Source organism: Montipora capricornis, chromosome 5 (genome assembly GCF_036669925.1).
Source record: "Montipora capricornis isolate CH-2021 chromosome 5, ASM3666992v2, whole genome shotgun sequence".
Lineage (NCBI taxonomy): Eukaryota > Metazoa > Cnidaria > Anthozoa > Scleractinia > Acroporidae > Montipora > Montipora capricornis.
The window spans coordinates 4,024,894-4,039,371 of record NC_090887.1 but is presented as its reverse complement, the minus strand read 5'-3'; the positions used below and the strand labels follow the sequence as shown (position 1 = coordinate 4,039,371).

Sequence of the window (14,478 nt, the reverse complement as noted above, 5' to 3'; positions counted from 1 at the left end):
AAGGAGTCACATGAGAAGCGCATGCGCGTTGCCGAACAGTATTCAACGTGAGTAGTGCAGGAAAAAGGAACGAAGGACATGGGAGGGTGGGTTATGTGAGGGCATGTGACTCCTTCGTTCCGGACTGATGACAAGACAGAATCGTAATCAAACTTCAACTTACAGGTAAGTCTCGTTTAATCTGACAATTCTACCTTGTCATCAGTCTACGTCACTACGGAGTCACATGAGACTTCAAAGTCCTGCATTACGAACAACTCATAGCAGTAAATGGAATGTTTATTCCCAACTCGAGAAAGAAAAGTACAGTAAACAGATCAGAGTGTGTCTGAATTCAGCAGCATAGAACCAAAATTAGCTGAGGCAGTGTCAACAGGCTTGTCATAAAACTTTGCAAATGTACTGGAATTAGACCATCCTGCGCTCTGCATAATCACTGCTAGGCTTAGACCTTTGGCCTTACCCTTTGGCCTTACAGCTGGATGTTGATGCAGCTCTGCTGCTATGAGCAGAGTATTTGTTAATGTCGATCCCTGCTGACTCTAACACTTGCTTAACCCATCGTGAAATGGTATCTTTGGATACAGGTTTAAATGGTTTAACATAACTTATCAGTAACTGTGAGTGTTCCTCTCGCAACTGTTTCGTGCGCTGCAAGTATTCCTTAAGATGTTCTACTACACAAAGTTTCTTGTCACTTTGGAAAGAGAATAAGTCAATGGGTGCTAGATCTCGCCCAGGCTTACTCTGTTTCAGTTTCTCACAAATAGTTACTCTGTAACGGTCACTCATTTCTTGGATGTAGTTAACATCAAACTTATGTATGCTCTGGCCACGCTGTCCCGTAGTGAGACAGAGTAGCATGGTCAAATTTAGAGTAAGCTGCTTAAGAGATAAGGACCTCAGAGGTGCAGCAGCTCTTAAATAACCTAACACAATGTTAACGTCCCAGATCTCAGTATATTTGGGCAAAGCTGGTTTTAACTCAAAAATCCCTTTCATGCAACGATCGAGTTACTAAAGGGTGCTCTCCAAACTTTACTCCGTCTTCCAAAACAAGTATTGAAGAGAGCGCAGAACGCGCTGTGTTTATAGCGCTGTATCCTAAGCCTGATTTGTAAAGAGAGACGAGAAATTCAATGCCGTTTGTTACCCCAGGCTGAAAAACATCAATGTTTTTGTCCACACAGTACTGATTCCATTTGGTAAGGTACGTGTGATATTGCTTTGAGGTACCGTCCCTCCATGATGCCATAAGGACACCCTTTGCTGCAGGTGATAAAGCATACTTGTTTAGTCCCTCCCTGATAAGTGACATACGAGGAGGTTTAACCTGTGCCAGATCGGATGATTTTCCTTGGGATGGCTTGGCAGGTGAAGTAAGTCTTTCCTGGCTTTTAGATACACTGGGTTTTGTTTGAGTAGTTGGAGAGCTCTGGGGTACCATGATTGTGTAGGCCAATCCGGGAGCACGCAAATCCCCTGTGCACCCTCGGTCGTCAGCTTGTTCAACACTGTTGGAATAACACTAAACGGAGGAAAAGCATAAAATTTAAGGTTGGACCAATTCAGGCTAAATGCATCGGTGGCAATAGCCTCTGGATCTGGTCTGTAAGACACATAGTGTGGAAACTGGTGGTTTATGGGAGAAGCAAACAAATCTATATCAGGTTTGAAGTCTAGCACCTCAAGAGCACCAATTAATGATACTTTGTCAAGCTTCCACTCAGATGCTCTTTGGTTTCTGCGGGATTCAAAATCTGCAATAAGATTTTGTTTTCCAGGAATATGTGCAGCACTAAGCCAGATCTTACGATCTATACACCATTCCCAGATCTTCTTAGCCACAGAATTGCAGGAAACTGAGTGGCTTGTTCCCATGTGATTAATCACATTCACTGCTGTAGTGTTGTGACACATTATTCTGATATGTGTGTTGGTCTTATCTTTAGCAAAAGTTTGGAGCCCCAACAAAATAGCTAACATTTCCAGATAGTTGATGTGTTGTTTAGAGTCTGAATGGGACCAATTGCCTCCTGAAGACACCCCTGAAAATTCTGCCCCCTCAGCCCATAAGGGAAGCATCTGTTGTTATTTGGTGCTGGGGTTGTGGGTGGTTGATTACATTACACGCATTTCCCACATGTTGAATCCACCAATGTAATTCAGACTTAGCATGAGAGGACAAAGACATGGAGTCATCAAAATCACCCTTTGATCTCAAAAGGGCTTGGGATTTATCTTTTTCCAGGTGTCGGTAGTAAAGAGCGCCATGCATTACCCCAGGGAAGCTGGAAACTACTTTCCCAATGACACTAGCCACTTCCCTAATAGAAGGTGAAGGATTTGCTAGTAACTCAGTACAGACATTTTGTAAACTGGTAGCTTTCTCCCTGGTCAGTTGTATTGTCATTGCCACTGATTTTATTACAAACCCCAGGATAGTAAGCACTTGTGTGGGTATTAGGGTGGACTTTTCTGGATGCACAATCAAACCTAATTTATCAAGCAGGACAGTAGTATCTATAAGATTTTGGACACATTTCTCATAGGTTTGCCCTTGTAGGTAAAGGTCATCAAGATGTGCCACAACTATGTGTCCTTGTTTGTGCAGCGTAGACAGAGGAGGCTTAAGAATTTTAGTAAATAGACGGGGAGCACATGATAATCAATTAGGAAGGCAGGTAAATTCATATAACTCTCCCTCCCAGATAAACCGTAAAAATTTTTGATCCGAAGGTCGAATGGGGATAGAGTAATAGGCGTCCTTCATGTCAACAGCCGCCATATAACAATTTTGGGTAACTAGTTTCGTTATGGTAGAAAGCGAATCCATTTTAAAATGATAATGACTCACTGACTCATTAAACCTCTTGAGATTCAGTATAAGTCGATGGGTTCCATCCTTCTTGGGACGAAGGAATACATTAGACAAAATTTGCCCAGATATAGGTGACACCTTGGTGACGACACATTTTTCAAGCAACTTATGCACTTCTTGATGAACAATGTGATATTCATGGTCTGAAAAGATTTGATTAGGCAATTTGTGTTGAACAGGGATGGCAGTACACTCAATAGGTGCTCCCAAAACATCAGATAAGATGATTTTGTCACTAGTGAGAGTCCTCCAAGCTGCAAAATGAGCAGCCACCTGCCCAGCCTTAAATGTATGACATAACATTTGTCGACAATTCACTAGATGGGGCAGGAAACTTCCAAAGACACTTACCCTGTCCTTTATTTGAAGCAGTTGTTCCATTATTTCCTGTCGGTGTTTGGCGGTCTTTTCTTTTTGTAGTGCCGGGTTTGGCCTTTCCACAAAAAATCTCTTTTAGGCCCTTGAGAGGAATGGTCATATTTGTTAAAGGTTTGTTTCCCTTTAAAGGGACCTCTCTTAGATGAGGATGCAAAGGAATGGCTAATTCTGCTCGCTTCTTTGGCATCTCGCAATTGCTTGGCCAAGTCGTCCCCGAAGAGGTACGGGCTAGTGATGGGCACTTCAGCTGAGCAAATAGCACAGTACTCCGCTTTCAATGATGGTTTGATTTCATCTCTTCGCAGCTGGGTTAACTGTGTATTCACATGCCCCAACATTGCAATTGTATCAACTTGTTTAGCCATTATTTTGTTGTTTTCTAGACCAGTGGGATTTTGAATAAGCACATTGGTCGTTTGTAACGTCGCAAAAGTAATTTTGCGAATAACCTGCTGCAAATTTGAGATCTTCAAGTCGGTTTTCTTTTTCTTGGCATTTAATTGACTCCAGATCTCGGGGTTGACTTTTATACTCTTTATGTCAGGACAGTTCTGAGGCTGTTTATATTTGTCCGAGAAATTTTTAATTTTGTCAGAAGACAGCTTCTTGCCCCATCGTTTTAGAGCAATATCAGCCAGCTCTTGCTGGATTTTGTCGCCGGTGTGTCTCCTTGGCGGGGATTTCCCGCTCTTTTTGGCCGGTGGCCTTTGAGCACTCGGTGAGCGTTTGAATATCATCTGCTTCGTCCAGATCATCACTAGCGTGAAGACTAATATTATCATCCGAGGGACTAAGATAACGCCGTCGTTTGCCCGACTTGTAAGAGGTTTCTTCAGGCTCAGAGTCTGAATTATCCGATACAGCGGATGTTGACTGCCTCTTTAAGCCCTGTGGGCGTTCGTCAGGGGCTGGCTTTTCACACAGTTTAGCTAAAAGACTAGGCATTTTACCCATGTTGTTGTTTATATTATCTAGCGATAACGCAAGAGCTCGGTGAGAGAGGTTAGGTAAATCTACCGTTCTTGGAGAACTGTCGGAGGTGCCGTGCACATCACCCGACGTTGCTGTGTTTTCATCAGACATTTTGGGCAGGAATCGCTCGAGGTGTCAGAAGAAAAATCTGGTAAGTTTAGAATTTACACTTACCTTCTTTTCCAGGTATGTCAAAGGTGGGAACCCCGGCGATGGCGTAGATTATAAAGATTTAGAATTGCAATGACTCACAACGTGATACTGTCAGCGAAACGCAAAGCACACTGTTCGGCAACGCGCATGCGCTTCTCATGTGACTCCGTAGTGACGTAGACTGATGACAAGGTAGAATTGATTAGTTCATTCAATGTCTGCAGTTCCAACAATATACATGAGGATGCGGCATGCCAAACAAGTCTCTAGCATGAGAATCAAAACAGTTTAAATCTGCCCTCTGGAGTATACATTCCTAAAATGCTATTTTGTATTGTTAGCCAATAGACCAATTTCGATATATTAAAATTCAGTCCTAAACAAAGGCATCATCTCGAGGCTCTGGGGAATAAATATAAGGGTTTGTATGAGTATATTCCCCAGAGCCTCGAGATGATGCCGAAATTTATTTGCTTTTTGAGACGCTCCGTGCGATCAGCTGGAGTTCATCTGAAGAGAGTCCTAATCCCAATCCCAATCGCATTTCCCACCTGGCCCCCGTTGTTCAAACGATGGATAGCGCTATCGACCGGATAAATCATTATATATCAAGCGGATGAACACTAGCAAAACCAATTGAGCTATCCAATGGATAGTGAATTATCCGGCAGATAGCACTATCCATCGTTTGAACAACTGGGGCCTGAACTTTTGGCAAAATCCCAATCCCAGTTCGATTTTTATAAGAAACAAATAAACAGTTTTAAGTCACCGTTTGTGCGTACCGTTTGTCAAAAGCGGTTGAGGGAACCTCAGTACCAGTCTTGATAAAGTAACAAAGGCAGGATTACATACAGGGCCCGGTTCTTCAAAAGCCGATTACCGCTAATCCCAGCTTAAAAATTAACCAAGGAGTTTATTTCTCTACTCCCAAATACTGTTCAACGCTGATATTAGGCAAAAATTTACATTAGAGGAACTCAATCTTGAAAAACAAAATTAAGCGAAAGGAACTTTCACCAAAAAGTGGAAAACATGAAACAAAAGTTTACACTAATCCTGGATTAAGTTAATCGGCTTTCGAACAACTGGGCCCGGGCCCTGAAGTTTAATTCACTTTAGCCTCTTTTCAAAGCGAGTATAAGTACAATTTGTAGCAGCCCTTGGTTTTACTTTACATACATGTCAAGTATGAAGTGACTTTGTACTACAACAACAATACTTTATTTCACCCCATAGTTACAATAAACTAATAACAATTATTCAATAATTATACAATAATAACAATAGTACAGCATGCAGATAATAGGGGTGCTGGCTGCCCGAAATAACATAAAAGTTAAAAATGCCGGGCAGCCAGTTAAAAGAAAAGATGTTAAACTGTTCAGGTCAGGGACACAAGAACAAACAAACATAGATACACACAGAAATAGTGATAAATAGAGTTGAGTAAACTACCAGTATATTAAAGCGACTAAACTTCTTACATTTCAAAAGAGTATTTTTTATGTCTTATCTTAAATTTACAAAATCGATGTATAGATGTCTAGTAATCTTTGATAAATTGCGCGGTGTCATTTTCTTTTTAAACAAAGACAATGGAGATGATTTTAAAATATCTTCGTCAATGGAATTCCAAACTGATGGGCCTTGGAATCTGATATTGAATATTCCGTAATTTGTTCTTGCTTTTGGGAGGTAATATTAAAGACTGTTTTGCAGCAAGCCTTGTATTATAGTTATGGATCTGTGTTATTTTAGTGAAAAAAGAAATAAAGACAGGTGGTAGTAATTGGTTATGATATCGATACATAAAGATTGCTAAATAAAGTTACTAGGTCCAAAAATTTTATAACTTCGAGAGATTTAAACAAGGAACTAGAGTGCTCATCGAATCTAAAGAAAGTAATTATTCGCATTGCTTTTTTTGGTAGAATGAAAATTGGCTGAAGAGTGGTCTTATAGGTATTTCCCCAGATAATTATTCTATAGGTCAAAAAAGGATATATAAGGGCATAATATATGCTTAATAAAATATCTTGGTCAACATAATACCGGAGTTTAGAAAGGATACCAATGCTTCTTCTAATTTTCTAAACAGTAGCTTCAACCTTGGTCCTTCCAGTTTAAGTTTGAATCAATTGGAATGCCCAGATACCTTATACAGAACTCTCGCTTAAGTTGCTTATTATTTATAGCCAGACTGAAATTATGAGATTGTAACCTCTTTTGAGGTGGATGGAAAATCACAAAACTTGACTTTTCTACATTGAGTGAAAGCTTATTAACACAGAGCCATATGTGAATATTATTTAATTCAACATTTATGTTTGTTTCTAGTATGGAAAGACTTTTGCTTTTATAAAACAAATTTGCATCATCTGCAAATAGATGAAAATCGAAGATATCTGAAAAACATTGATAATCATTTATATATAATAAAAACAACAGTGGACCAAGTACTGATCCCTGTGGGATTCCACAACTTACATTGCATTTAGAGGACGGTTGCATTATTAACAGTAACAACTTGCTGAACTTGTTGTCGGTCGCTGAGGTAAGAGTTAAACAGTCTTTGGCAATACCTCGAATACCACAATACTCTAATTTATTAATCAAAATCTGATGATTGACGGTGTCAAATGCTTTAGTTAAGTCGAGGAATATACCACAGGATTAGCTTCGGTCATCAATTGCTTTCTGAATTTTATCAATTATGCAAAGAATTGCATGGTCTGTACTATGCTTAGCTCTGAAACCATATTGATTTTCAAATAGGATTTAGAGCTTACTGAAGACAGAAATGAGGGAGATTGGACGGTAATTACACAAGCAAAACTGTGATCCCTTTTTGAATATAGGTACGATGATTGCTAATTTGAAGTCACTGGGAACATCACCAGTTGAAAGGGAAGCATTAAACACAATCTCCAGAGGTTTTGATATATAGGTTTTTAGCATTTTAGTATGCCAAGTGGAATGCTAGATCGCCCTACAGACTTACCACTTTTTAGCTGAGATATTTCGGTTTCAATTTCACTACATGTGGTGGGGAAAATATAAAAACTATTGCATATTGGATTATTTAAATATACCATTGGGCTATTGGGCGCACTTGGTATTTCATTTTCTAAATTTTTATCAATATTGGCAAAATAATTATTAAATGCATCGGCAACAAGTTTAGGTTCAGTTATTACAAAGTTGTTATCAATAATCTTAATGAGCCTCTGGCTAGTGTGGCTTAAATTTTACTATTTGCTTAATGCCCTTCCAAATCCTTTTGCCATCCTTAATGTTTCCAAAAAAATATTTATTATAATATTGTTTTTTTCCTTATTTTTAGAAGGTGGTTTAATTTATTCCTGTATAGCTTAAGTTTTGTGTGGTAATAGGTAGATTTTGTCTTAAGGTTTTTCTTGTAATAATTATTTTTAATTTGAATAGACTTTCGTAGAGCATTAGATATCCATGGTTTTGATTTGAGCTTTACTTCCCTCCTAGATAGTTGTTTGACTGGTATATGTTTGTCTATTATTCTAGAACTCTTTGAGTAAAAAGATTTAAACATATTGCATGCACTGTCATTGGATACAAAAACAGTTTCCCAGTCAATTAATTGAATCTTGTTGATTAAGACCTGCTTATCAAATTTTGAGTAATCTCTTTTGAATATTTTGACACTGCAAGGAACAGAAGGAAGTGTTGAAAATTTATTAAAAATTATTACACTATGTTACCACTAATTGTAAAGTGCTCAATTGAATTGAAAAAAATATTATCCATCAAAGTTGCTGAATGATCTGTGATTCTTGTTGGTTGCAATATATAGGGCTGAAAAAAGTGTGAACCCAAAGTATTAAGGAAACTATCGGTTCCTGAGTGAGATTCTAGTTTTAAAAGATCTATGTTAAAATCTCCCATGATTACACAAGTTTTGTTTTCTTGATTAATTCTATCAGCTGTGGAGCTCAAATATTCAATAAACCTTTCCAAGTCACCATTTGGATGCCTATAAATGATTCCACACCATAAATTTGAATGACAAAGTATTACACACTTCAATCCACACTCGAACTCGAAAGTGATGTTTCCCCTATCAGGGGCGGATTTAGGGGGGGGCCGAGGGGGCCGCGGCCCCCCCTTTCAGTTCGTCGGAGACTTATTTTTTGTCAAAATATACAATAATTTTATAATTTTGTAAGCAGTCTGCTGGGGCTTTTGATTTTTTTAGCTAAAGCATGATTTTTCGCTAATAGTATGACCAAAGTTGTGCGAAAAAGCTTTCAACGTTACCGGCGTTAATGTTATCCTTTTGAAATGACGAAGAACAGTGGATGAGAATTACTTGTCTACGGTCAACCTATTTTACAGAGACTGTAACAACGTAAAATCTTAATGTCTATATATATAATTATATATATTTTGGTTAGGTACAATGAGAATAACATTGTGACACGTACGTGCTTATGTGCTGTTCCATCAAATCAAGAACCCTGTGTTCATTGCTGGCTTTTACACTGCCAAGCATCTTTTTGGATTCAGGGTAGGACTTAGCCGTTCGTTACAGGGTTCGACATTGGATGTTATTGAGGCATACAGGCATATTAACGTGGTGAAAGATCAGCTGGCAGATATACGCAAGGATGCAAAAACAGTTTTTGCGCATTCAGTGCATGAAAAGATTCAGAAAATAGCTAAGAAAGCAGACGTAAAGATCACCATCCTGCGCACTTGTGGTATACAGACACTTCATTCGTTTCTTCCAAGGCGCTACCGAGGCGCGCTAACGCGCGCTGATTAGTAATTTTGTTCGGCCCCCACTTTCAAAAAATGCTAGATCCGCCCCTGCCTATTCCCCATTTCAAATTAGCAATGTTCCCCAGGAGCCATGTGTTTCCTTCTTCCACAAATCTCCTCGGAGACCCTCACTTGTGTGTCATCGAAATGTTTCTTGGAAACCGTGAAACTGGCGAAACAGGGACTTTTCGTTGAAATCCCGTGATTGTCAAATGACAGGAAGTTAAATTGTTCTTAAAAATATTTTGCTTGACATATCTAGTATAAACCGGTTACCACGCGTCAAAACTTAAAAAAATGGTTACTGAATGCTCGGGTACTTAAAAAGAACTCTGAGGTAGAGGACTGAAAATATCTTCAAGGTAAAATTCCTTAGATCTTCCGTTATTGAAATAACAACTTTGAATTAATGAACCCTAATTCGCCATGGTTTTTACAATGTTTTAGACATGTAGGTTACAGAGAAACGAGTTCTAATTTATGTTCGCATTGTACCGGAGTAGTTTGATTATTTTCAACATGATTATTTTCAACCAATTCAACAGCAAGCTCTGCAATGGCTGTAGCCAAATAGCCTCCGCCCTTGAGGTGGTGTATTTTACAAACGTGCTCAATTTCTTCACTCAGTACAGTGCATCTGTCGGCATGAACAGAATAATACCAGGCCAAAATAATGGTACACTATTTCAGATCATTTCAGCATTGAGGTTCAATACCGATTACAAAGAAACTTCAGCTTCCAATTTATTGTGATTCGTAAATGATATACGCTTGTATCTTTATGTTTATAGTGTATCTTCATAGTGGCTTGATGATCTGAACTTTAAGATGCAATTACTCCTCATGCAAATTATTTCCCTTCAATTTTCCTCATGAAGTCCTTCGAAATCGTTTCTCCGCACCTTAATCGAAGTGAAACGGAGGAAGCTTCCTTTGAGTTTAAGTTTGGCCACTTACAAAAATACCACTACATACTGTTCGTTTGTCTTCCAAACAATGACTGTGCAAAATTTTGGAGGGCAAACAAAGAGTTTTATGGTATTTTTGATAATGTTCCGGCTCTATGGGCGGGCCGATTCTTGTAGTGAAACTCTCTTTCGCGTCACCTCAGCCTTTCTTACACTTTCTTAACTTCCTGAAACTTTCAGCTTTAGTTCAATATTTATGGTATTGCAAGTGGAAGCGCAAGTAAACGACGAAATGTATGGCTCATCTAACGACTAAAAGTATCATTCTTGGTCAGTTCTATTATCATAAAAAAATGATTTTTTTGTTTACAAAAACTCAATATTACTTTATTTACCATCCACATTGGGTGATTCCGACACAACTGATATGTGTATACTTTATCACAACATTTTTTCCCAGAAAAACGGACAGTTTGATGTAAGAGAGATTTTTGGTTGAAATGACATTGGCATCATTTTAGGGGTGCAGGGTTGACGCTGTGGTGAAAGCACTCGCCTCCCGGTATCATATGTGGGTTGAGTTTGTTGGTTCTCCATTCTGCACCGAGAGGTTTTCTCCTTGTACTCCGGTTTCCCCTCTCCTCACTGTGGAGGAAGAAACACTCGTGCTGGAACAGACACGCTCTACACCGAGTACTTTGTTATGACTGTCTGTTTATTTTAAGGTCCCAATTAGAATATTACATAATGTTTCTAGAACATTCTATGACAGGATACGAAGTGGATAAACGGGTTTTTATCTCCGCATTATATATTCAGTTTCTACTTACTAGTTTGCGCTCTTTTGTCACCGATCGATCTGTAACGGAGTTCTCTTAAGCGTTCGGTAGAAATTAAATTTGAAGTTGCATTTAAGACTTGTGGTGCTCACAGACGTTCGTAAAGCTGAATTTCTACACTCAAAAACCAACATTTGACCTCATTTGCGTTAATTGTCAACTTCAGCCTTACAGGGTCCCCAATTGGTGCTCCAGCAATAGAACGACTAGATACTTAAATAAAGTTCCTTTAATTTCTTTCCTTTTTCTTCTTTGATCAGGTCTCTTCCCTGTATTTCAACTTTCTTCTTTGATGGTCTTTCATCAACATCTTGACAATGGTTGTATAATTGAGATTAAATTATGTATTAGGTATACCGGTTATCTGACTTGCTGTCATCCTCATGAATCGTCAATATATTTCAGAATTTAGATGAATTAATTATATATATCATTTCAATAGAGCTTTTATTGAAATCTCGTGATTGTCAAATGACAGGAAGTTAACTTTTTCTTGGAAAAATTTTGCTTGACATATCCGGTATAAACCGGTTACCACACAATGGTTTGGTGAATCCTCGGGTACTCAGAAAAGGTCTCACTCCATTTTGCATCATCCTATCGACATCAGTTTCAAAGTCTGAGGTAGAGGACTGAAAACATCTTGAAGGTAAAATTCCTTAGATCATCTGTTATTGAAATAACAACTTTGAATTTATCAGTGAACCCTAAGTCGTTATAGTTTATGCAACGTTTTGTACCGGAGTGGTTTGTAGTTTGCGGACTACATGATTTTCAATCAATTCAACAGCAAGCTCTGCAATGGCTGTGGCCAAATAGCCTCCGCCCTTGAGGTGGTGTATTTTACAAACGTGCTCAATTTCTTCACTCAGTACAGTGCATCTGTCGGCATGAACAGAATAATACCAGGCCAAAATAATGGTACACTATTTCAGATCATTTCAGCATTGAGGTTCAATACCGATTACAAAGAAACTTCAGCTTCCAATTTATTGTGATTCGTAAATGATATACGCTTGTATCTTTATGTTTATAGTGTATCTTCATAGTGGCTTGATGACCTGAACTTTAAGATGCAATTACTCCTCATGCAAATTATTTCCCTTCAATTTTCCTCATGAAGTCCTTCGAAATCGTTTCTCCGCACCTTAATCGAAGTGAAACGGAGGAAGCTTCCTTTGAGTTTAAGTTTGGCCACTTACAAAAATACCACTACATACTGTTCGTTTGTCTTCCAAACAATGACTGTGCAAAATTTTGGAGGGCAAACAAAGAGTTTTATGGTATTTTTGATAATGTTCCGGCTCTATGGGCGGGCCGATTCTTGTAGTGAAACTCTCTTTCGCGTCACCTAAGCCTTTCTTACACTTTCTTAACTTCCTGAAACTTTCAGCTTTAGTTCAATATTTATGGTATTGCAAGTGGAAGCGCAAGTAAACGACGAAATGTATGGCTCATCTAACGACTAAAAGTATCATTCTTGGTCAGTTCTATTATCATAAAAAAATGATTTTTTTGTTTACAAAAACTCAATATTACTTTATTTACCATCCACATTGGGTGATTCCGACACAACTGATATGTGTATACTTTATCACAACATTTTTTCCCAGAAAAACGGACAGTTTGATGTAAGAGAGATTTTTGGTTGAAATGACATTGGCATCATTTTAGGGGTGCAGGGTTGACGCTGTGGTGAAAGCACTCGCCTCCCGGTATCATATGTGGGTTGAGTTTGTTGGTTCTCCATTCTGCACCGAGAGGTTTTCTCCTTGTACTCCGGTTTCCCCTCTGCTCACTGTGGAGGAAGAAACACTCGTTCTGGAACAGACACGCTCTACACCGAGTACTTTGTTATGACTGTCTGTTTATTTTAAGGTCCCAATTAGAATATTACATAATGTTTCTAGAACATTCTATGGCAGGATACGAAGTGGATAAACGAGTTTTTATCTCCGCATTATATATTCAGTTTCTACTTACTAGTTTGCGCTCTTTTGTAACCGATCGATCCTTAACGGAGTTCTCTTAAGCGTTCGGTAGAAATTAAATTTGAAGTTGCATTTAAGACTTGTGGTGCTCACAGACGTTCGTAAAGCTGAATTTCTACACTCAAAAACCAACATTTGACCTCATTTGCGTTAATTGTCAACTTCAGCCTTACAGGGTCCCCAATTGGTGCTCCAGCAATAGAACGACTAGATACTTGAATAAAGTTCCTTTAATTTCTTTCCTTTTTCTTCTTTGATCAGGTCTCTTCCCTGTATTTCAACTTTCTTCTTTGATGGTCTTTCATCAACATCTTGACAATGGTTGTATAATTGAGATTAAATTATGTATTAGGTATACCGGTTATCTGACTTGCTGTCATCCTCATGAATCGTCAATATATTTCAGAATTTAGATGAATTAATTATATATATCATTTCAATAGAGCTTTTATTGAAATCTCGTGATTGTCAAATGACAGGAAGTTAACTTTTTCTTGGAAAAATTTTTCTTGACTTATCCGGCATAAACCGGTTACCACACAATGGCTTGGTGAATCCTCGGGTACTCAGAAAAGGTCTCACTCCATTTTACAACATCCTATCGACATCACTTTCAAGCTTTGAGGTAGAGGACTGAAAACATCTTGAAGGTAAAATTCCTTAGATCGTCCGTTATTGAAATAACAACTTTGAATTTATGAACCCTAAGTCGTTATAGTTTATGCAACGTTTTGTACAGGAGTGGTTTGTAGTTTGCGGACTACATGATTTCCAATCAAGTCAACAGCAAGCTCTGCAATGGCTATAGCCAAATAGCCTCCGCCCTTGAGGTGGTGTATTTTACATACATGCTCAATTTCTTCACTGTGCATCTGTCGGTATTAACAGAATAATACCAGGCCAAAATAATGGTACACTATTTCAGATCATTTTAGCATTGAGGTTCAATACCGATTACAAAGAAATTTCAGCTTCCAATTTATTGTGATTCGTAAATGATATACGCTTGTATCTTTATGTTTATAGTGTATCTTCATAGTGGCATGATGACCTGAACTTTAAGATGCAATTACTCCTCATGCAAATTATTTCCCTTCAATTTTCCCCATGAAGTCCTTCGAAAACGTTTCTCCGCACCTTAATCGAAGTGAAACGGAGGAAGCTTCCTTTGAGTTTAAATTTGGCCACTTTCAAAAATACCACTACACACTGTTTGTTTGCCTTCCAAACAATGACTGTGCAACATTTTGAAGGGCAAACAAATAGCTTTACCTTCCTCAAACTTTCGGTTTTTAATTTAATCTTTATGGTACGGCAAGTGGACGCCCAAATAATCGACGACAGATATGGCTCATTTAATGACTAAAAGTATCATTTTTGGTTTCTATGATCATGAAAAAAGGCTTTTTTGGTTTTGATATGAGGAAAACCCCAACAAAACAATTCGACACTGCCAATAAATCCCGGATGTCGTGCGAGGAAAATTTTAGTTGATTTGCGACGGGAAGATAATATTATACTTTAAAATGTTTTCATTTTACAAATTTGTTTATGGA

At 38.4% G+C, this 14,478-nt stretch overlaps 3 protein-coding genes across 6 annotated transcripts in view; 1 reads left to right on the top strand and 2 right to left on the bottom strand.

Annotated features, from left to right (window-relative positions):
• The window catches only part of LOC138049173 (uncharacterized), a 29,504-nt gene that overhangs the window by 12,894 nt on the left and 2,132 nt on the right, over positions 1 to 14,478 (bottom strand). The gene's annotated exons all lie outside the window — the stretch shown is intronic.
• Positions 3,262 to 4,014, bottom strand: LOC138050074 (uncharacterized). Its single transcript, XM_068896559.1, has one exon. It carries the CDS (start codon positions 4,012 to 4,014, stop codon positions 3,262 to 3,264), a length of 753 nt encoding a protein of 250 aa, XP_068752660.1.
• The window catches only part of LOC138049171 (uncharacterized), a 14,189-nt gene continuing 9,166 nt past the window's right edge, over positions 9,456 to 14,478 (top strand). Inside the window, exon 1 of one of the 3 annotated variants that reach the window (XM_068895345.1) lies at positions 9,456 to 9,546. The gene's annotated coding sequence lies outside the window, so the exon portion shown is untranslated. Of the gene's footprint in view, positions 9,547 to 11,490; positions 11,581 to 13,450; positions 13,573 to 14,478 lie in introns of those variants that run through there. The other 2 variants (XM_068895342.1, XM_068895343.1) reach the window with 2 other exon arrangements.